The sequence below is a fragment of the Rhipicephalus microplus genome, chromosome 5 (assembly GCF_043290135.1).
Source record: "Rhipicephalus microplus isolate Deutch F79 chromosome 5, USDA_Rmic, whole genome shotgun sequence".
NCBI lineage: Eukaryota > Metazoa > Arthropoda > Arachnida > Ixodida > Ixodidae > Rhipicephalus > Rhipicephalus microplus.
Genome location: NC_134704.1, coordinates 10,189,822 through 10,213,709, shown reverse-complemented (window position 1 = coordinate 10,213,709; position 23,888 = coordinate 10,189,822). Strand labels below are relative to the sequence as shown.

Sequence of the window (23,888 nt, the reverse complement as noted above, 5' to 3'; positions counted from 1 at the left end):
TACAGACCCATCTCGCTAACAGCAATTTGCTGTAAGTTATTTGAGCACATAATATACAGCGAAACAGTTAAACACCTAGAGTCAGTCAACTTCCTCACTCCATCTCAGCATGGTTTCAGAAATAGACGCTCATGCGTAACTCAACTAGTCGAATTCCAGCATTACATTGCACAATCTATAGGCAGTGGCGCTCAAGTAGATGCAGTGTTCCTTGACTTCCGGAAAGCCTTCGACACCGTCCCACACAATCTGTTAGAATTTGCGATGCTCTCTGGAAACATAAACCTTAAAGTTATCAATTGGGTAAAGAACTATCTAAACGATCGACAGCAGAACGTAGTGCTTAACGGATCAAAATCATCTGCGGTAACCGTTACGTGCGGTGTACCACAGGGAAGCGTATTGGGACCTTTGCTTTTCCTGATTTATATTAATAGCATGGTCGATGGTATTACCTCTCACATTAAGTTATTCGCAGATGATTGTGTAGTGTTTAGAGTGATTAAATCGCACAAGAATGCTGAAATTCTGCAGCATGATCTGTACCGAATATCAACATGGTGCCAAAAATGGAAAATGAGTCTAAACGTCCGTAAATGTTGCTGCGTATCATTCACCAACCGGATTAGTAAACTAGACACAACATACGAAATAAATAATTAAATAATTAGCAATGAATCCTATTATAAGTACCTGGGCGTCTATTTTTCCGACAATTTCAAGTGGAATAAACACATTGACATAATTGTGATCAAGGCAGGCCGGATGCTATACTTCATACGCAGAAATTTTAGGCAAGCTTCACAGACCGTGAAACAAACCCTTTATCTCATGTATGTAAGATCTATTTTAGAGTATGCTTGCGTAATCTGGGATCCCCATCAGCAATACTTGATTGACGCATTGGAAAAAGTTCAAAACAAAGCAGCCAGATCTGTTAGCAACAACTATAATTCCTTTGCAAGCATCACAGAAATGAAACGAGCATTGAAATGGGAGACACTGATGGTAAGGAGGCAGAAACTCAGGCTTAAATTTCTTCATTGTATATATTATAATGGAAATGCCATTAACCCTCTTGATTATCTGTTCACACCAACGTACGTCTCTAATCGTCAGGACCATTCACGAAAAATGTTAGAATACCGTTACAAAACCCACTCTTTCGGTAGTTCTTTTTTCGTAAAAACAATACAGGAATGGAACCGTCTACCGGATGATCTCGTCAATGAAACTGATAATGAATTCTTTTTTCTTCATTGTAACAACTCCTACAATATGACTGCCACTAAGAATGGTTTGCTGTCTTGAAGCGTGTGCGTGTTTTCAAATGCATGACCGTGACGTTGTTTTCACTCACCAATATTCGAGTGTTTTTTTTCTCTTAAAATATTTTGAGTGCTGTTTTATTTGTTTAATCTATTGTTTTGATTGAAAACTATGTAGTTAAATTATTATGCGTACCTCCCCTACGTAATGCCTCACGGCGATGTAGGTGAAATGTAAATAAATAAATAAAACTATACAGCGGCTGGATCCCAACATTGTTTGATCTTTGCTCTGTTGTCGTTGCCTGTATCGCGAATGTTGATCGTTCGATTGCACGTGTTGTGGTTACCGAAGAGGTGACTACAGGAAATCGCTGCCGCCATCTCATTTCTGCATTCGGGAAGTCAGTCGTGCGCCACTCTTAAGCTGACTGTACTCAACGCCCATATCGTCGGTCATGTTTGTTCTCGAGTGTGTCGTGCAGCTGTGGCTAGTTGTGTAAGCCGCGTTTATATTTTAGGAACATCTTTTTATCCATAAAACTATATTTGCGGATACGCGCGTGGTACACGCAAGTTACAGTATATTTTTATTTCTCCCAAGCCCCTCCAATGTCAATGAGTCAGCCCACATAGCTGGCGTGGCGCTGATGTCTTAGAGAACCGTGACCCTCCCATCTAGTGTAATGAACTGACAAAATATTTTTACTTGGCTAGGAGACAATACCCTCCAACACACATTGAAATGAGCAGACCTCAGACTCGGACACTGAGGCTTCTTTCGCTCGGGGCGTACCATAATCCCGCGCTTTTGAACAAAATGTATCCCGAAATATAGCCAACTAATGCATGTTCCTTCTGCGGCGATATAGCTACCTTGGAACATATGCTGTGGCGGTGCCCCGCGTTACGCTGTGGGGAACTCATTTACGCCGTCCAAATGGGAGTGTGCAATTGCAAGCTCCGGAATTGAACAACAGCTATGGGCAGTTCACCAGGCCCACGACGCAGAAGAGAGACTTAGCCTTTCTGTTCCGACGTGGGAGCGGCCTGCAACATGCTAAAGCACGTTCCGAAGGACCAAATAAAGTTCACCAATTCATCCCAAAATCCGTGGCTCAGGAAGGCTATAGGTTATCTTTCATGACTAAGAAATCTTAGCGCCACAGAACAGAAACAAAAGAAAGAAACGTAGACAACACGAGCGCTATATATATAGGTTATCGTAGACAACACGTAGACAACACACGTAGACAACACGAGCGCTATATATATATATAGGTTATAGGTTAGCGCTATATATATAGGTTATATATAGGTTATCTTTGCGAAATGACATCTGTTTTCGTCGTGTGACAGCACGCAGGTAAAATGACCTTAGGTCTGCTTAATGCCATTCTTCGTTAATTGCAATAGCTATGCGGTGTGAGAGGGATATAAGCATACCTCAAGAAAATAATTCAACGTCAACGCGAAGAAGGTTCCGAAACGCTCATGCATGTTGAAACGCGTTTAGTATAGTGCTGAAGCAATTTTTGGAAGACAAAAGAACGGCTAAGAAATTTTTTTAGTCCTTTGTTGCGTTAAGCTCTTTCCAACACGAATGTTCACTGAGTAACCCTATTTTTATTGGTTTATGAAATGCTAAACACGTCAGACAACACTGAGGTGTGAAACACTGCTGTCAAGTTACCACCACGCATTTTTTTCTCGATACTCTTTTTGTAGTTTATTAGACAGTTTTACATAAGCATACTACTGGCAGCGGTAGTGCACCATACGTTATATTTACCAACCTTCTTGGGGTGAGTCGCGCTGGCCACTTGTACTTGGTCGGGAGCTGCGCAGTCGCGCAAGAAGCACTATAGGTGCTCCGTGAGGCACCACAACAACATTTTCTTGCGTGGTGCTTTCGCTGTTGTTCGTCGTCGGTCAAGCTTAGTTCGGACCACGTGGTCCGGACCACGTTGACAAGGCACTTTCTTCGCGCACGCATATCGTCATGAAGATATGCGGTGCCGCTTCGCTATGCATCGCGAAACGACGCCGGACTTCCCACGTGTAAGATAAGCGGCTTGTAAGCGCTTCGAAGGAATGGCAGTATTAGGGCCATTACGGCTCGTTGACTGTCTGTTGACTTTGGCACTCTGCGCCAGTCATTGCTCGCAGATCTGAGATATAGCGCCTCAGGCATATGGTTCTCCCCAAGTGTTCTCTCAATTCTAGCAGCACATTAAAAGACTGGCCGTGCTTATTAGCGAGAATTTGCAGTGGTGAACAGTTAGGTAACCAAAGTTAAAGTATGCGGAAATAACTAGGCAGGGTCCACCTTCGTTGCGGTGGAACTCCCTGATAACCTTCGTGGTTATCAAGAAAAAGCGCCGAAAACGTCGTTGAAGGTCGCTGACTTAAACGACGTTGCTGCACATCACGACGTTCGTAGAACGTGGCAACAACGTTTGGGCCTATCATACCGTCTCCTTGCCACGTGTGTCGCATATCAACAAAAGCTTTCTACTGGAGCTCAGGTTAACAAAAGACAAGCTCAAGGAGCGGGTTGGATTCCTGGCCATGGTGGCCGCATTTCGATGGGGGCGATAGGCAAGAAGCATCATTGTACTTACATATAGGTGCACGTTCGCGACCCCATCTGGTCTAAATTAATCTGGAACTGATTGATTGATATGTGGGGTTTAACGTCCCAAAACCACTATATGATTATGAGAGACGCCGTAGTGGAGGGCTCCGGAAATTTAGACCACCTGGGGTTCTTTAACGTGCACCCAAATCTGAGCACACGGGCCTACAACATTTCCGCCTCCATCGAATCTGGAACTGCTACATCCATTCTATTTATTAAAATATTTTTAATAGAGTTTTTGCAATACTTACACCGAAGCTTGAGAGTGTTGTCTAAAAGATAGTGGAGATGATCACTCAGTGCATGTGCCATTAAAGGTATAATCCGAATATCCTAATTGGAAGTAAGAGATATGAAGACCGAGGAAAGTATATGGGATTTTAATTGTACTAATTGTAACTTTCTCTACATTTGCATCACAATTACTAAAAAAAACTCTATACTTTCCCTGATTGTCATGTCTCTTAGTCCTAAATTGTGTTTAACAAAAAAAAATGAGCCCATAAATACTGCCTTTCTTTCGTGCAATCATAATATCTGATGTTTTACGTCCCTCCACCGAGATATGATTACGAGGGACGCCGTAGGGGAGGCCTCTGGGAATATTTTCGACCATAAGGTGTTCTTTGATGAACGTGCGCATGCGCTGACACCGCGCAGCTAATGCGCCTCTTGCGTTCCGCCTCCACCCAAATGAGACCGCCGCAGCCGGGATCGAAGCCACTTGAAGTATGATTGCAAGCCGCAGCGCCGCAAGAAAAACTCTTGTTTAATATTCAGTGAAAAGCGCCGCTGATTCGTCTTTTGCGGTGACCCGTATCGCCGGTTTGCCAGTGTTTGATGTTTCGCCTGACTCGGCCTATACTTTTCCTTACTCTTCCTTTTTTGAGTGAGACGTAGCCGTTCTAGGTGGTTGACTAAAATAGTGATGGCGTAAGCTGAAACGAAACATTTTTAATGCGACCTCGCAAGTATAAATGCGATGTGAAATTTCTTGTTTGAGAAACTTGTTAAAAAATTTTCCTTTATTCAGAATGAAAAAAAAAACGTAAAAGGAGTTCGAGGAACGCATTGGCCTAAATACGCTTAGCAAAACTTCAATTTGGGCTAGATGGCATGGCATTGTAGTGTAGTTGCACTGCACGAAATGCACGAATCAATACCTGCGCTAAAGCACAAAACGAGTGAGGCGCGAACTTTCAACTGTCCATTTTCGCAATATCACGTCAAACACACATTTATTTATTTATTTATTTATTTATTTATTTATTTATTTATTTATTTATCAAATACAGTGGACACGTAGTCTAAGCAGGCAAAACAATAAAATGGTATTACAGTGAACATGTTGCAAAAAAAAAAGAACACACACAAGAACAATATTACAGAAAAGAGCCAATATGTTTTGCGAAACGCATTGCGGTGCCATCAGCGCATTCTGGTGTAATCGGAATTGTGGTGTTGATTTGATTACACTGTTTCAATCGGTTATTATACGAGAGAAAAAAAGAATTCTTAAACGTGTTCGTTCTCGTGAAACGGGTGTTAATGCATCTCGTCTTCGGTGACATGTGGTTCGGGTTAATACAAGTGTTCGATATTGATATGAGTCTAGGGGAGAATTGTTCGTGTAAAGTAGTTTAAAGAATTCCAGTCTCTGATTCGGTTTTCTCATTTCGAGTGCTTCAATATAGTTAGCTTTCATGAATTTCGTGGGTGAATTGTGTCTTGACAATTTGTTAAATATGAATCTTACTGCCTTTCGAGGCCATCTCTCGAGGTTATTGATATTAATTTTAGTATACGGACCCCAACCATACATGCATATTATAGTTTAGTGGCCTTAGAGACAGACTGTAAGCAGCGTTGTGGATCGTCTGTTGTCCTTCTCTCTTTTTTTCTCTCCTTCAACGTCTCTTTTCTCTCATCTTATATTCCCCTTACCCCCTTCCCCAGCACAGGGTTGCCAGCTGGTATGAGAACTGGCTAACTTCCCTGTCCTTCCTCCTTCAATCCTCCTTAGTTCTGATTAAGGTGTTATAGTATGGTAGTTTTACATCGATTGGAGCTTTTTCAAGTTTGTGCCACAGGAGCCTTAATTTTCTGAGTGATGAGGGTCAAGTATTACTTATGTGGTCATTGCATGTTAACGTGTTGTTAAAGGTGACTCCTAGATAGTTGTATTGGATTACCTCATAGAGGAGAGATGAACCTATTTCATACGCATGAAGCAAATGTGATTTCTGGTGTGTAAAATGAAATCATTTCAAGATTTACACGAAAACATCCCGACCGCTTGTTCCGTTAGTATGTCGTAGATTTAGTTAAGTGCAACTTAATTATGAATGAAGTGCTGTAACTCTTGCATATTGATCGTTTGGCCACGGCACTTGTTTTGTTCGTGTGTGGGGCGTAGATTAACTAGCTTCTCTTCATACGTTGTTCATCATAATGGGCGCAATTACGAAGTTGCAAGGATGTTTTACCCTGTGCTATTTGAGTACTTTATTTTTCATTTATCATCGATACTTGGGAAGTAACGATAAACACGTAGAAGGCAGGAAACGATTCTAATTAGAGTAGATGACGATGTCGATTGATGTTTAATTTACAAGAACATTTATAGGCGAACTTCTCAGCAGTTTCGTAGTAGCAATCTGCACTCAGAATTTCATCATTGCAAAAGTATTGCTGCAATCTTACTGCCGTCATTAACAAGTGGTTCGGCGCAGAGTTATGATGAAACTTGCGCTGTTTTTCCATCAGTGTGGGGAGGATGATCGTGTCGCAAACGTGCTATCTACTCCCAACTGATTAAACAAAAAGAAGAAACGCCAATAAGAAAAGACCGCAATTCAATAGGCTTGAAAAGAATCAAGGAGGAAGAAACGAAAAAAGTCGCACGTGCAGTGGGAAAAATCCAAAGTAAATCACTTGGACCCGAGGGCACTTCTCTTGAGTTATATTTTCTTTATTTTGCTTTGAGCCGTCCGGTTATTGAGCAATGCAAAGATTTTTCATGTACAACTAGAGATGCGAAAATGCGCTCTTATAGGTCGTAAGTGCTCAGGCGTGTGATTACGGTTGCCTCGACGACAAGCGGCTCCTGACTAACGCACGTCACGAGTGCAGTTCAAGGATGATGCAGACGCTGGTCGAAGGAGCGTGCTAAAACGTCGCTTGCTTTCTTGCCCATCGCTCAGCCGCATCGCACGTATACGCAGAAGATGCAGAAGATGGGGTTGATCCTGGGCACTCGTTGTCTACTTCAGCTAAGCGGCCGCTGAATACTCCGTCCGCTGGCAGTAAAACATGGAGGACGCTTGCGCTTTTCGTTCAGAAGTAGAGCACGACAGCTTAATCGCGCTGAGTGTGCTTCGGCTTCAACCAGGTCACAATGAAAAGAACGTCTGTGCGCGTAACATTGGCGATTTCGAACTATCCTAGAATTTATTGATATGTCAGGCTTAACGTCCCAAAACCTCCGGAAGTTTCGACCAACTGGCCTTCTTTATCGTGCACTCATGTCTGAGCACACGAGCCTATGGCATTTTCGCCTCTATCGAAAATGCAGCCGCCACAGCCGGGATTCGATCCTGCGACCTGCAGGTCAGTGGCCGATTACCTTAGCCACTAGACCAGCGCGGCGGGTGACTATCCTTGAATGCCTACCGCTGAGTTGCGAAGTGGCCACTACGCCATGAATTTTCCTTCTGCAAACTGACAAGTTTTGCGTAGTGCGCGTTTGTGAGGTGCCACGCGCACCTGTACACTATACAGGCAGCTTGAACTGGTTGTGCGACTCGCGTGTTTTCGCGTCTACGATCCTACCATACAATATTAGTGGCGCTAAAGAGACTCTAAACCTTCTTTGTTTTTTTTTCTTTTTTAACGAAACTATAGTGCTGAGCTCTACGTTCGGAGCAGTGACTGGGCACTTGAGGACGTATGTGAGTTCTGCTGTTATGTAGACAATACTCATACAACACGCCAGAGAACTGCATATATGCAGTATATACTCTGGCGTGTTGTGTGATTATTGTGTCACTGGACACTGGCCGTGGTGGTGGTTGTGATGCTGAAGCAGGCGCGGATAGCCTGGCCTATATGGCTGGCGATTTTACGGGGCCGGTAACCGTCTTGTAAACAGCCCAGTGGCTCGCTGGATGACCATCACAATTCGTTGCATGCTCCTCCTCGTGTCCGCGGGCGCTTTAGGATAAACGACATTTTATTTTTTTTTAAGACAACCTGTTTGAAACATGCGTATCATCGCTGCTCTCTCATAACAAACTGCAGGTTAGGACAATCAAAATGTTCAATTTTGACAAAGTCACTACAGAAAGCACAGAGTGGAGAAGGGCATCGCCAACTTTTGACAGACAAAACTGGGCTGTATGCGGAGTTGGTTCTTTTAAATAGCGCCACTTGTTCTCGAGAAAGCCCATAGATTACACCTACTTGATATGAAAACTTGTGGATAAGTATCGAATGCGTCGACATGTAGTACAAAGATTAGCTTTACTTTTTGCGTCATCGTTTCCTTGTATTTTGATAACACCCTGAAATGTTTGGTGCCAACATATCGTCGAAATCCTACTTTATTACGCACACCAGTGTCGCTAATAGTTATCTATAATGCTCTTGCCACACTGATATTCCTCGGTAAGTAGTACGTAGCTCTCACTTAATAGTAATCTGGTTCATACAATGGCAAATTGCGTTAAAAAAAAGCACATCTCATTGATAACTACCAAACGAATATTAATTTACTTATAACCCACAAGTGCGTGCGAGAAATTGGGAAAAAAATGAAGGTTGATACATGTTTAATTAGTTACTGTTGAACGACCCAGCTACGAAGACGTGTTTCTAGTTTTGCCAGAGTGCGATGAAATTTCCACTGCAAGTTTTCATTGCTTTAGTGAATGGCACTGCCTTGTGCTTTAAGGTCCATTTCTATTCTAAGTGCTGGTTTAATGCTGCCTAACTGAACGAAAAGTTCCACTTGGTTGCACTCGCTTCTACGGGCTGCTTTGAGCTGCATTTGAAACTCACGGTAATCAGAAAAATTTCGTTCGTCTTCACTATTATCATCATTATCAGTACCGTCAGCCTACTCTATGTCCACCGCCGAACGAAAGCCTTTTCCAGTTATCTCTAGTTTACCCTATCTTGTTCGAGGTGGTTATATTTTATACCCACGAGCTTCTTCCTATTGTCTTAAAGAACACTAGATAGCGAAAATTTCGAGACCCTTCCACTAAAGCGCCTTTTATAATCATATCGTGGTTTAGGGGGTAAAACCCGAGCTATTATTATTATTATTATTATTATTATTATTATTATTATTATTATTATTATTATTATTATTATTATTATTATTATTATTATTATTATTATTATCTTTTTCTCACTTCATTAAATCGCTTCCGTACTTGACTGGGCCTCACATTTTCTGGTAACCATTCTGTGGCGCTAAGTAACCGCTGGTTGTCTGCCCTATGCATGATGCAGCCTGCCGAAGTTCATCTTTTTCGCTTGATGTCGGCTATAGAATATTCGCTACCCCTGTTTCTTCCCTGACCTATTATGCCGTCCTTCTGTTGCAAGCAGGGTAGCATAAAAGGTCATTCAATGAAATAACTCTCCATTTGAGTTCAGCAACGTGCCGCGCTTGTTTTCAATCGACGTTATGCAATTTCTGTTATTTTCCTATTCGAATGTATGAACATGGTGACTCACTTATGAAAAATCTCTCGATTATACAAAGATAGCATAGGAGGTTCATTAATTTTCAAATAGGCCACATTTTTAAAACCTTTACACGCACACATGAAAAATATATGGAAAGAACCAGTAAATCACCTCAAGTATGTATTATGCATCCCAGGTGGCAGCACTACTACGACAATCCTTAGTCGAGCTTAAAAAACACAGCAGTCCCCCAGTGTGGACAATTAACTGGACTAAGCTACGGAATGTGGGGAATGCGCTCGATTACTGTGTGGATATGTGCCGTGTCACAGAAAAAGACACACATTCGACATTTCCAGAGGGCGTAAAAATTTGTTCAACTCGTGGTACTTTTTCATGAGCGTCCCTGTGATACCTTTGAAAAGATGTTTTTTTTAACGAATGAGTAATTTATGGTAACCGCGTATATAAAATTCTTGTTTATGACTCGAAAGACAGCCTGAACGACATGCTAGTCTTGCTTGGCAGATTAAAAGAAAGTCAGACTTTAATGTCTCACTTCGACTCTGACAGTTCACTCCCGTTCCGTGCGAACGTATTCTTTATTCTTCTTTATTCAAAAATGACAGATAACTTAACTTTCACACAGCTGGTTCCTCTGCACAATAGTTGGGGTGAAGAAAGAGCTTCCAAACAAGTTCATCCTGACATGGTACTTACGTACCTTAAAAGCATGGTCATTACGCTTAGAACCTGAATGCGGTCGTTTAAGATACTGCTTGCTTCGAATTCCAGTCCTGTTATTATAAATGAGATGTAAACACTTCATTCCCAACTTCTCCCGTCGAGAAGAAAGCAGTTCCCAGTTCAATTTGCGCTTCATTTCCGTTCAGCTTTTGATCCAATACCGTCCCAGGACGAACCTGCAGCATGGTTTTGTATCTTTTCCACATCACTGAATAAATTTTTTTTAGAATGGGCCTCAGACAGCAAAAGCGTATTCCAAGACTGGTTGAACACATGTTCAGAGGGCTGTTATTTCAAGGTTCGAGGTAAAACCACCACGCTGCAGCGCACAGTGCTTTCACCTCAAACCTTAAAATAACAGCCTTCTTAACATGTGTTCAACCAGGCACAGTGGTTTCACGCCAACGCTTCGCGTGCTCAGATCCCCGAAAACAGCCTGATTTGCACGCAGTATTCGTAGAAGAGAAAGCACGAGTCCAGTTATTCGAGCAAGCCACAGTGGTTCTCGCGAAGAAACTGGATACGGGCGCGTCGTATTACGAAACCGAAAGCCCGCACGAACGCGGGCAAGCGATCGACGCGTAACGGAAAATGCGTTGGTGTATGTACGCTTCCTTACCTGAATTCATCGTCCTCACGCGTGCCTTTCTCAAATTTTCTGGCAAGGAACTCTTCGATTCGTCGACACTGGCAGTTGTCCAGTAACGGCAGTAACGTTCTACACAGAGTCTCGTTTAGGATGCTGCAGACGAAGCGCAAAGCCGTCACAACAACGAGTCAAGCTCCACCTGAAGGTGAACTTGCGCACTAGGGAACGTGTTTGTGGCGGCGAGGGCATCGATTTTTTACTTCCCTTGCCCTCTCGGGGGAACGTTTGTCGACTGACCTCTCAAGAAAAAGGATAACTAATAAAAGAGAACAAGCGTATGTCGCCTAAGCCTGAGGGCAAATACGCAAGGGGCTTTGCAGGCCTTGGTTTTGCCATTTTGCTTCCGTGAGGACAACTTTTTTTTTTAATATTTAGGCTTGATAGTTGGGTGGTATGTAGCGTACGTCTAGGATGTGTACTGATGGTGAAAAAGAGAAACGAGTCATGCTTCTTATTTCAGCCTTGTGCACGTGTTGCAGCATTCACAGAGCATGAACATATGGCCGTCAGAAGCACAAACACTTCAAAAGACGGAAGAAAGTGGCCTTCTGATATGAAATAATAAAAGCAATGGAATTTACTGCATTTAAATACGTATTATTATTATTATTATTATTATATCATTGTTATTAGTTAATATTCGTACACAAAGGAAGTTGGTGGAATCAAAATGACAATGGCCACGTATATGGGCACAACGCATGTCAGCTCTTTCGGGAGGGGGGAGAAGATAGAAGGAGGAAGATAGGAAAATAAATAAACATGACTAAGACTTGTATATGAATAAGAACAATAAACAAAGCAACCAAACTTTTAAACGACGTAGAAAACACGCATGTCAAATCTTCGAGATACAGACACTTGAGGGGTGGGCTGGCGCATGCTTTTTGGCAAAAGTTTTCATTAAAATTGTATCATATTCGCAACGATAAACTTTATCACAACATCAGCGCACTGGTCCCACCGTTCCAGCCACGCGCTTCCTGTATGCTTTTTAAGAAATGCCCTATTATACATTCGCGCGAGGTAGCATACAGACGAACTCCTGTCGGGAACATTTCAAACATGCGTTATCTACATCCTCTCCATGTTCAGAGACAAGAGAGACATCGTTACTGTGTTACCACTCAGTGATCGATGCTTTTATGGAATGTAAGAGATTGTCCGTCAGGCTGAAAACATTCGAAGAACCAGAATTAATCACTTCCATGTATCCACGCTTTTTGTCGTAACATGTTTTGACTGGCTTTGTAGGTTATAATAATAGTTGCGGTTTAACGTCCAAAATTCACGATATCATTATGAGAGACACCGTAGTGGAGGGCTCCGAAAATATTGACCACGCGGGGTCGTTTAACTTGCGCTTGAATCCAAGCAGACAGACTTCATCAATCTGCGTTCCATCGGAGATGCGGCCGCCGCAACCGATATTATATTGTGCGACTTGCGTGGTCAGCATTCAACCAACAGACCATAGCGGCGGGTTGAGGTAAGAAAGTGAAGTCGAGTTTCTCGGCTCAAACAACTATTATCGCTACTACTTCAAAGTATGAGCTTTAAAACGAAATAAAAGCGAAAAGCACCCTTTGCATACGTGTACCTTGACATGAGTGATATGAACAGTTTCTTTAATTTTGGGTTTGCAAACGAAGGTCTATATAGAAATACAAACAGACTGGATAATTGAACAAATATGCATGTTTACCGAGTTTAAATTATTCTCGCACCAGCTTGCACGGATGGTAGCAAATCTGTCAGTGGTTAGTCTATTGAACAAAGCTCAAACTTAGCTTTCATAGTTCCGGGTCATCTTGGATACGTTTGCCCCATGAGAAGCTTTACACTTAGAAGACTCCCAAATACTTACAATCTAATGCTATTAGTGGTGCGCATTTTTTTCGGCGTTTATTCCCTTCATGAATTGAAGAACTTTAGCAGTGTTCGCTAACATGATAAATTCGATCGCCTTACTGTACGTCAGATGTGCGTATGTGAGTACTTAGTGGTTCCACTTTGTATGAGTGGACTGGTCAGCTGAAAAAGACAATAAAATGAAATTCTACAGCTGTTATATCGCTTCGTGTCAGAAAAAAGCAGAACCAACAACGTACGCATTTTTGCTTCTCGCTGCCGTGCAAGTCTGCCAAATAGTATACATATGTCCATTACGAACGTCAATTACGACCACGCAGGTGCAGAGAAATCCTGTAGTGGGAAATCGCTCTCGCAAGTGAAGTCATATCCTTGCCATCTTGGGCCACGATGAAACGTCATTTTAAGGCGATGAAAGAAAAGATCGTTTTTTTCTCGCGCGCCTCGAGAATATGACGGCTGATTTTTACCGAAATATACAGCTTAACGTACTGTGCTCACGGATTGAAACAGGCCACTCGGAGAGTGTGGCCGCTGGTACATGCAGTGCCATTCGTGGGTACTTGTGGAACCAAGGTGTTGCATAGAGTGAGGGGAAGAACACCTACAGAGCATGTATACTCCTTACGGTCGCTAAAGAGTCGACATTTAGTTTATGAAATGCACGCTGCCATGTATGACGTCGCAATATAAGCAGTGTGCAGTGGCGAGCCAGTGTACATGCGAATGTGCGCGAGCCTCGCAGCACCACGCTTGCAGTGTGCACTTTGTGAACTAAATGCGGACTCTTTAGCGACTGGAATGAGCAATGCTGCTCTGTAGCTGTTCTCCCCCTCACTCTATACCACAATGCAACACCTTGATTCCACGAGCCCCCACAAGCGGCGGCACGTGTACCTGCGGCCACACGCAGTGTCCTGCTTCAATCCGTGAGTGCTGTACCTCTGTCTTACTGGCTTGATTAAAAAGCCTCAAAACTACTAGCATTTTTAGGGGCGAACCTTCTTAAGCCGTGGGTCGTGCGTCTGCGATGTATTAGTAGTAGTCGTCCTAATAGTAGGTAGCCACCTCCACAGCCGAACTAGAGAAGCAGCATGCGCGCACTCTTTTGAATCGAGAAAGAAACTTGCGCACGTTAACCATAAATAATAAGATAGTTGTTTCTGACGAGATGAACTACAGAGCCCAGTATTAGTCACCTAATCTCCAATTAAATTTGCCTTGAATTTCGTGCTTACTAAAAAAAACCTAGTAACAGAAGAACGCATTTCGAGCACTATCTGACCAGAAAAGGTTGCCACGTTAAACTCACTGGGCGTAGCGTCCTTGGTTTTACCAAGGTTTAGCGAGGATTGGGCCGCAGTACCAAAACTAGCGGCGCTGAAAGTGGAAACTAGACACGAAGCATTGGCCGTAAGAGAGTGCGCGCGTGCCGCTCCTCTTGTCCGGCCGTGCCACCTCTCGTTTAATCCTTGCAATGTCCGCTGGATGGCGGCACTTCTATATATCATGAATATATGATGAGAAGGTACGAGATGGTGGTACTGAAGTGTTCGCTAGATGGATGAACGGATGAACAGACGCATGAACGGACGGACAGACAGACAGACAGATGCCCGGACGGACGCATGGACGGATGTACGGGCGCACGGACGGACGGATGAATGCACGGACGAACGCAGAAACGAATGTACGTATGGATGCATGGACAGATGTATGGACGGACGCACGAATGAACAGACGCGTGGACGGACGCTGGGATGCACAGACGGACAGACGCATGGACGGATGGATGGGCGCATGGACAGTCGCAGAGACGGACGCACAGACGGACGCTTTGCGCCACTCATCAGCATGCACTCCATGGATATGCTGTGATTTTTTTTTTCGATACGATGTGTAGTCATCTGACTTTATTACATTCATTGGTAACAGCAATCTGTACCTTTATAATTAACCTCACGGTTACATTAGTTAGCAAGCACACAGCGTCTGGGTACAACCTGCCAAGGCTTTTCCTGAGGTAACGAAAGGACATGTACCGGCCTCAGCTTTACTGATGAGCAGGTACAGCAACTTCCTGCCCAGCATATACTCTTTAGGCTTCTTTGGCTGCGGCTAAAAACGAGTTTCTAAAGCCGTAGGCTATCGCTTAGTACTTACCTGCGATGGCGCCATTTTTCTCTCGGAGGCGTCGTGCGTGACGTTCGTGAAGCAGTGCCGAAGAAACGCAATGCTGCAGGAGAACAGACGGCGAGCGGGCTGGTACGGGATGCGGCGTCCTCCAAAATAGCAACACCTCCAAAGCTAAATGACGACAAGTTCTGGCACGCGTGCCTACCTCGTTTAACGACTGCGCGTCGCGACAGCGCATCACAGCGGTGCGTGTATGAACTTCTTGCGCACGAATATGATCTTTCCGGCGGGTGATTGACGGGTTAAAGGTAAAAGAAACACGGAGACTTTAAAAAATTAGAGGGTACTTGTGAAGGGAACCGGAGTATTAAAGAAAAAGAGATAGTTTGTGAAAGCAACTGGAATATTAAAAAAAATAGCGAACACAAGAGAGTCTGTGATGATACCGCAATGCCAGGAAATTAGCACTGTCAAATAACTAGACACACCAAGAATGTCGTTCAGACAGGTGTCCGTAAGAGACCGCAGCAACACCCCCATATAGCGAGCGACTTTAGATGAAGTTCGGGTGGGCCAGTGCCGTCAGGTTTTGCTTTGTGGGATTTGGAGGATGTCCAGCTGGCCTAATGCGGCTGCCCTTTCGATGTTGAAACAGGTGCACTCGCAGAGAAGGAGCCTGATGGTTCCGCTGCCCTCGCAAAGTTCACGTAATTGGTTGTTACCTATTCCAGCAGCGAATAAATATGCATTCGAAAAGGCCACTCTGAGCCATAAGTGAGCTATCATGGTAGAATGCCTTTGATAGGTTTTAAACAAGGTGTTTAAAAGCGGCGCTTGCTTATAAAACTGAGTATCAGTATAGACAACTGGCGTCGTAATGGCGGATCTAGACTAAGTACAGAGGCAACAAAACGTCTTTTTTCTCGGCCTGACAAGTATATATGGCCTCTGCATCTTCAAGTAGCATTCATCTTCTTCACTATATACAGGTTAAACGTGATGAGTAGTTGAAGATGAGCGTTCAGGGTACGCAGGCATGGACGATGGGGAATTCCACAAATCGAGCGTTACGTGATGGACCAGATGCTTGAATCTTACATGTAAATATGTAGGACAGTTGGTGGTAACGGGTTCGAATATTATTTAACTCGTCTGAGCAAAAGATTTGCGGTGAATTCTAAAAAAAATCACTACATATCGATGGAGTGAGTGATGATGAGTGCGACAAAGTGTCCATTGGTCAACTATACAAAATCGTGAACTATACGAAAACTACCAATGCCATTTAGTGATATTGTAACGCGGACTGAAAAAGCGAGAAAGAAGAAGGAGGATGCTTTCGAGCGATGGTGATTCGGCAGTGACGGTTGACTGCTGGCATTTTCAGTGTAAATAAACCCATCACATCCGTAACAGCTTTGGTGGAGTGGTGCTGGGTAACTTGCCATCCTGGACCCCGCAGCAGAAGTTCTTCGAAGAAGCAGACGCTTAGCTGGCCTACCCCCGGAAAACATCAGCATGAACGACGACACAGCGATCCCGTTGACATACTACGCTGCTGCATCCACCAGTGCCACCGACACGGCACAAGGTGCCCGTCGACTTCGACAACCAGACTACTGGGCACCTATACCACGGATATTCTCAGGTAAAACTGACGAAGACGTGGACGCTTGGCGAAAACACTACGACAGAGTGAGCCACTACTACGAATGGGGCGCGCCGGCGAAGCTCGTGAACGCAGTATTCTTTCTTGCCGGGACCGCTTTGCTTTGGTTTGAGAACGATGAACATGTCCTTACCACTTGGGATATATTTGTTGAGGAACTGAAGGCCTGCTTTGGGGACACGAGTTCCATGAAAAAGAAAGCTGAGCAAACGCTGTCACGTAGGGCTCAGTTACATGGCGAAACGTGCACAACCTACATTGAAGAGGTATTGAAGCTTTGCGGGATGGTCAACGCAAATATGTCTGACGAAGACAAAGTCGGTCATTTGTTAAAGGCATCGCCGAGGACGTGTACAATTTTCCGATAATGAAAGAAAACTTGAACACTCCTATTTTCAGGCAGCAGTGTCGCGCATTCGAGGCGTTGAAGAGCCGGAGAATTTTACCCAAGTACGGGCGCTTGGACAATGTTTCCACTGTTGCAAGTATGGATGTCGCCGCCTGCGAAGACATTCCCTTCCTCGTACGTCGGGTAGTTCGAGAAGAGCTCATGCGGCTTCAAGCAGGTGACGTTCACCACCAATGCTCGTTCGCCACGTGCTCCGTACCACCTTCCTACTGGATGCGAGAGATAGTTAGATATGTGGGGTTTAACGTCCCAAAACCACCATATCATTATGAGAGACGCCGTAGTGGAGGGCTCCGGAAATTTTGACCACCTGGGGTTCTTTAACGTGCACCCAAATCTGAGCACACGGGCCTACAACATTTCCGCCTCCATCGGAAATGCAGCCGCCGCAGCTGGGATTTGATCCCGCGACCTGCGGGTCAGCAGCCGAGTAGCTTAGCCACTAGACCACCGTGGCGGGGCCTGGATGCAAGAGCGCCATGTCCAAAAAAAAAAAAAAAACCGACCACGCACAGAAACTGCAGATTTCATCCCGCGACTTCCGTTTTTCCCGACGGGTCATGGCCACCACCGAATGTCATCATCTCGACGTGCCGCTGCGGACCTCCGGCCGTCGTCAACCAGGCCTCTACCAGAGGACTACTATGCGTCATCACGACGGGTCGTGTTCCTGCGGAGCACGACCCGTCTTCGCGTGCTTCTGCCACCTCTGCTCCTGCTAATGTAATACCCCTGTCAGACGGGCACCCGCGAAGACCGTTGAACTCCCTCGTCCTTACGACAACAAAGATATGGTCCGTGTCACACGGCCACCCTTACGCAAACGAAGGTAAACGGAGCGTTTCGCAAAGGACGTTCAACGATCTCCCTTCGCAGCGAAACGAGGTACTCTCGTCCCCAGCAGTCTAGAGGTCAGAGAAAAATTTCGAGCACTAAGTGGCCGCAGTGAAAGAATAATACATTTTGGCAATCTTAAACGTTCTTTCGTTGTACTACTCATTCACAACGCGTGTTTGTTTACATATATTTACGCCCGCCAGAGTTCACTTACTCTCAACACCGATGCTCTACACTCCGTGCCTCGCACGTGGTGCCTCGCGAGTCGGGCCGGCCGGCGCCATTGAAAAATATTTCGTCCATGCGTGTGGTTGTGGTCGTCGCTGTGTCACTCATGGCTGAAGAACACGAAATGTGCGCTCGCGAGGCAAGGAAGCACAAGAACTTTCGCACACGGGCATGAACACAGGCAACAAAACAACTAAAAGCACAATGTGGCCAGCGTCACTCGCAGCATCGCTACAATTAGCGAATTCGTTTTTATTTGAAAATATGTTTATGGTTTGCTAGCCTCTTACCTCCTTAATAGTGTTTGTTTGTAAAAACCCCATAACGAGGATTCACAAAAAATCAATAGAGATGAAATTAGAATACTTTTCCAAAAATCAAACAGTGCCAGCTGAGCCCCCTCGCGCCAACTGTTACAACCTTTTCATTGCCGTGTGACACTGCCACAACTCCTTCTCCGTCGAACCACTTAGGGGAGATTTACGTTGACGGTGTTCAACGGAGTTTAGTGGTGGCCGTGTGACAGGGGTATAAGCCGACAAGTCCCCGTTTGCTACACATGTGGTCTCCCAGGGCATATTTCGCGTTTCTGTCCCAGCCGGCCGCCTGCACCGCCACATTTTTCGACGTACCTGGCTCGTATGCACCGTCCCCGGCCGCATACTTTTTGTCCGTCGACCTAAGGTCTGGATACTGGCAAATACCACTGCATCCGTCTGACAGATAGAAGACTGCTTTTGTCACGCCTGACAGGTTATTTGAATTTAACGTTATGCCGTTTGGCTTATGTAATGCCCCAGCTACCTTCGAGCGGTTCACGGGCTCCATCCTTCGCGGTCTCAAAAAGGAGATATGTGCTATCTCGATGATGTAATTATTTTTGGCAAGACATTCCATGAGCACAACCATCGGCTTAGCGTTGTTCTAGATTGCGTCAAACAAGCTGGTCTCATTCTAAACGCAAAGAAGTGTCATTTTGGTGAGCGTCAAGCCCTTGTGCTCGGATATCTAGTCGACAGGGACGGTATACGGCCAGACCCGCAAAAGATCAGGGCTGTCCGAGACTTCAAGCAACCAACGTCTGTGAAGGATCTCCGTAGCTTCGTGGGCGTGTGTTCTTGTTTTCGCCGGTTTATCAAAAACATCGCCCAGCTTGCTCATCCTCTGACAGAGTTGCTCCGCAAAAACGCCCCATTCCGATGGACCGTTGAGCGCGAGACTGCTTTCAAGCAGCTGAATTATCTGCTTAGTTCCGGGCCTCTCTTGTGCCATTTCAACCCGGAGGCACTCACAGAATTGCATACAGATGCTAGTGGTATCGGTGTTGGTGCCGTGCTAGTTCAGTATCATGACAGCCGCCAGCACGTCGTGGCGTATGAGTCGTACTTCGACTAAGGCGGAGAGGAATTGTACGGTCACCGAACTGGAATGTCTTGCGGTTGTTTTCGCCGTCCAAACGTTCTGACCTTATTTGTATGGCCAGCAATTCAAGATTGTCCCAGATCGTCATTTTCTTTGTTGGCTCGTAGGACCACGTGACCCAAATGGGCGGTTGGCTCGTTGGGCCTTACGGCTTCAAGAATATAACTTTTCTATAACCTACGAGAGCGGTAGATGTCACGTAGATGCCGACTGCTTATCTCGTCTTCAATCTCCGACTGTGGATGCTGATGATGATGATTTCGATAACTACCTGGCTGCAATCTCATCCGAACTTTCCAAATTTGGACGTCTTCCGTCACGAGCAACAGCGTGAGCCTTCGCTGAAACCAATGATCGATGTGGCTCGTAGCTCTAAACGCGCCACGCCATTCATGATTCATGACGCCCTACTATATCGCAAGAATTACTCCAGCCATTGTTCCAGACTAGTCCTCGTTGTGCCAGAATGCCTGCGTCTTGCGGTATTCCAAGTCGTGCACGATGACATCACGTCTGCGCACCTTGGATTTGCCCGAAAGCTTCACCGTATCCGACAACGTTTTTACTGGTCTCGACTCTGGAAGACCACCAAGCACAACGTCGCAAGTTGTGATGTCTGCCAACGCCACAAAGAACCTACCACACCATTGGCTGGCCCACTTCAGCCGGTTAAACCACCGACATCACTATTCGAAAAAGTTGGCATAGATTTACTGGGCCCTCTCTCCAAGTCTACCACCGGCCACCACTGGATTATTGTGTGCGTAGATTACCTGACGTGGTATATACTGAAACGATGGCGGTTGCTTCAGCCAAATCATCTGATGTGTCATGGTTTCTTCTGCACTCGGTCATACTCCGTCACGGGGCCCCTCGTGTGGTGATAAGTGATCGCGGCCGGCAGTTTACCACTGACGTTGTCGAAGAGTTGCTACGGCTTTGTGCGTGCCAGTATCAGAATTCCATGCTATACCACCCTCAGACCAACGGCCTCACTGAGCGCACCAATCGTATCATCATCAACACGCTTTCAATGTACGTCGCAGCGGATCACAAGAACTGGGATGCCGTATTACCTTTTGTTACATACGCATTTATTACCGCGAAACACAAGGTCACAGGTTATACGCTTTTCTTTCTTCTCTATGCTCGTCATCCCCAAAGTTTTCTTGACACCATACTTCGTTTTTCGACGAATGAAAACACCAGTGTCGCGCAGACTTTGTGTTGCGCCGAAGAAGCTCGTCGACTTGTTCGGCTCCGAACTCTTTCCGCTCACGCTCGCGCGAAAGACCGTTATGACGCAAAACACCCGCCTGTCACTTTCGCTGCGGGTGATTTGGTCTTGCTGTGGACGCCCGTTCGAAAGAAGAGACTTTGCCAAAAGCTTATTTCCAAGTACTCAGGACCATTCGTCATTACTCAGTGCCTGAGTGACATCACTTACGTTTTTGCGAAAGTGACAGCTCAGAACCGGCGTTCACGTAAGACGCAAATTGTGCACATTGCCCGATTGAAGCCCTACAATAACGAATCGCTTCTACTCGTTTGGTGAGCTTCGTCTTGCCCGGAGGAAAATGTAACACGGACTGAAAGAGCGAGACAGAAGAAGAGGAAGGACGCTCTCGAGCGATGGGGATTCGGCAGTGACGGTTGAGCACTGGCATTTTTAGTGTAAAAAACCCATCACATCGGTAACAATATTATTTCCAAGCACATATACATGCCATTGGAAACAGCGCCATCTATTCAACAATTCATAAACCAGAAGTGGCCACATACAACAACAACAACAACAACAACAACAACAACAACAACAATAACAACAACAACAACAACAACAACAACAACAACAACAACAACAACAACAACAACAACAACAACAACAACAACAACAACAACAACAACAAAGAACGGAACCCCACATCCTTAGGATCTTCGCCCCTAGAAAGAAGCATCGTTGAAACGTTGAAATAACAAATATGCGCAGCTGATGCATTGCTGGCTCTTATTTTTTTGCCATGCATGATGAAAAAACATTCATCTGCCACAAAATATTGCACCGAAAAATCATTTTCCCCCGTACTATGTTTTACTCGACATATTTGCACAAAACTTCGTTGTTTTCAAAGTCTTTTTGTAAGGTATTTATGTATGAATATATAACTATGTTATAGCTTAATTATACAATCGACGTTCATTCACTCTTTTTTTGCCTTTGACGCAAATAAGCTTAGTATACGTCTATATTTCACATTTCTAGCTGTGTATGTTAAGATTTTAATTGAAGTATGGACAGTTGTTTTAAGAATATTTCGTCTTCTTGCAAACCACCATGCTTTTGCCTAGTTTTAATTTGAGATGGTGGCTTTCATGTGCTTTAGATGGCAAACTAGTTATCAATAAGGGAATCACGCTCACATGAATAAACCTCTGTCTATTCGCACTTTGCGACATGTGAAAGCTGCTGAAAAATATATTTTCACTTGTGCTACAAAGCAGCGTGTGTTTTCTTGGTTAAGGTTGGATAGCTCGCTTCCTCACTCTGATAATGTCAAATAGCCACTTTAAACCTTCAAGTGCATGCCATATTTTAAATGTTTTAAATGCGAAGCATTTCGTAATTATCTATCTATCTATCTATCTATCTATCTATCTATCTATCTATCTATCTATCTATCTATCTATCTATCTATCTATCTATCTATCTATCTATCTATCTATCTATCTATCTATCTATCTATCTATCTATCTATCTATCTATCTATCTATCTATCTATCTATCTATCTATCTATCTATCTATCTATCTATCTATCTATCTGTCTGTCTGTCTGTCTGTCTGTCTGTCTGTCTGTCTGTCTGTCTGTCTGTCTGTCTGTCTGTCTGTCTGTCTGTCTATCTATCTATCTATCTATCTATCTATCTATCTATCTATCTATCTATCTATCTATCTATCTATCTATCTATCTATCTATCTATCTATCTATCTATCTATCTATCTATCTATCTATCTATCTATCTATCTATCTATCTATCTATCTATCTATCTATCTATCTATCTATCTATCTATCTATCTATCTATCTATCTATCTATCTATCTATCTATCTATCTATCTATCTATCTATCTATCTATCTATCTATCTATCTATCTATCCAGCCGCCTACGACTTTTAGCTTCCCTGGTCGTTTGGGTAAAGGGATCTACACTGAAATTGGTATGAAATAACATGACTATAGGACGACGATGATTGGACTAGCCGTAATATAAAAATTATGATATGCATGTCATAAATGTCATGTTTCCCATGTCATTGTCTTGCTGCTTCATGCGGTTGTTTCGTTCACACTACATACTGCAAAACTGGTGTGGTATGGCATGAGTGCATGACGATCATAAGAGACGGGCCCTCACGCGGAAATCATGACATGCGTGTCATGTAAGAATATGACTACAATCCATGCTCATGATGCGCTCGTGGTCGTTTTGCTAGCTTAACTTGGTATTACGTGGTGTGAGTGGACAACGCAGGTAAATTACACGTCCAAACATGGTAATCAAAACAATGGTATTATGTGAAACATCACTACATGCTACTCTGATAGTGCGCTCGTGGTCATTTTGCTTGCTTCACATATACTAAACTGAGTGTAACGTGACGTGAGTGACTGACGAAGGCATATAACTGGTGCAAACAGGATAATCATGACATGCGTGTCTGGTAAGAATATGACTACATACCACGCTCATAATGCGCTCGCGGCCGTTTCACTAGTTTCATATATACTAAATTTCGTATAATGTGACATGAATGGATCGTGAAGTTATATGACTGGTGCAAACACGATAATATTGAGATGCGTGTCATGTAACAACATGACTACACGCCACGCTCAAGATTCGGTCACGGCCGTTTCGCTAGCTTTACATATACTAAATTTGGTATAACATGACGTGAGTAGACGAAGAAGGTAAAGGACACGTCCAAATATAATAATCATGACATGTATTTCATGTAAATTATGACTACATGCTACGCTTGTCGCGCGCTCGCTGCTGTTTCGTTGGCTTTACATCTACCAAACTTAGTATTACGTGACGTGAATGGACGACGAACACCAATTCTAGGCAAAAACATGACAATCATGACATGGAATTTATGTACGACATAATTTACGTCCACCTCGTAACGTTGTGATAATTTTAATTTGAGAATTCAACCTTCCTCATTCGTGCTTCGCATGTCATCGATTCCCACTGTACGTGGGATCTGCCAATTTTTTTCGTGGTTCGATGAAATATTCAGAAGACG

General features: G+C 44.2%; 1 protein-coding gene across 3 annotated transcripts in view; it reads right to left on the bottom strand.

Annotated features, from left to right (window-relative positions):
* The window catches only part of LOC119175031 (MFS-type transporter SLC18B1), a 46,929-nt gene extending 31,749 nt beyond the window's left edge, over window positions 1-15,180 (bottom strand). Inside the window, exon 1 of one of the 3 annotated variants that reach the window (XM_037426206.2) lies at window positions 15,038-15,180. In XM_037426206.2, coding sequence (XP_037282103.2) covers window positions 15,038-15,052 — 15 coding nt within the window. In that variant the 5' untranslated portion in view covers window positions 15,053-15,180. Of the gene's footprint in view, window positions 1-10,972; window positions 11,115-15,037 lie in introns of those variants that run through there. The other 2 variants (XM_075894831.1, XM_037426205.2) reach the window with 2 other exon arrangements.
* Between the last annotated feature and the right edge of the window lie 8,708 nt (window positions 15,181-23,888).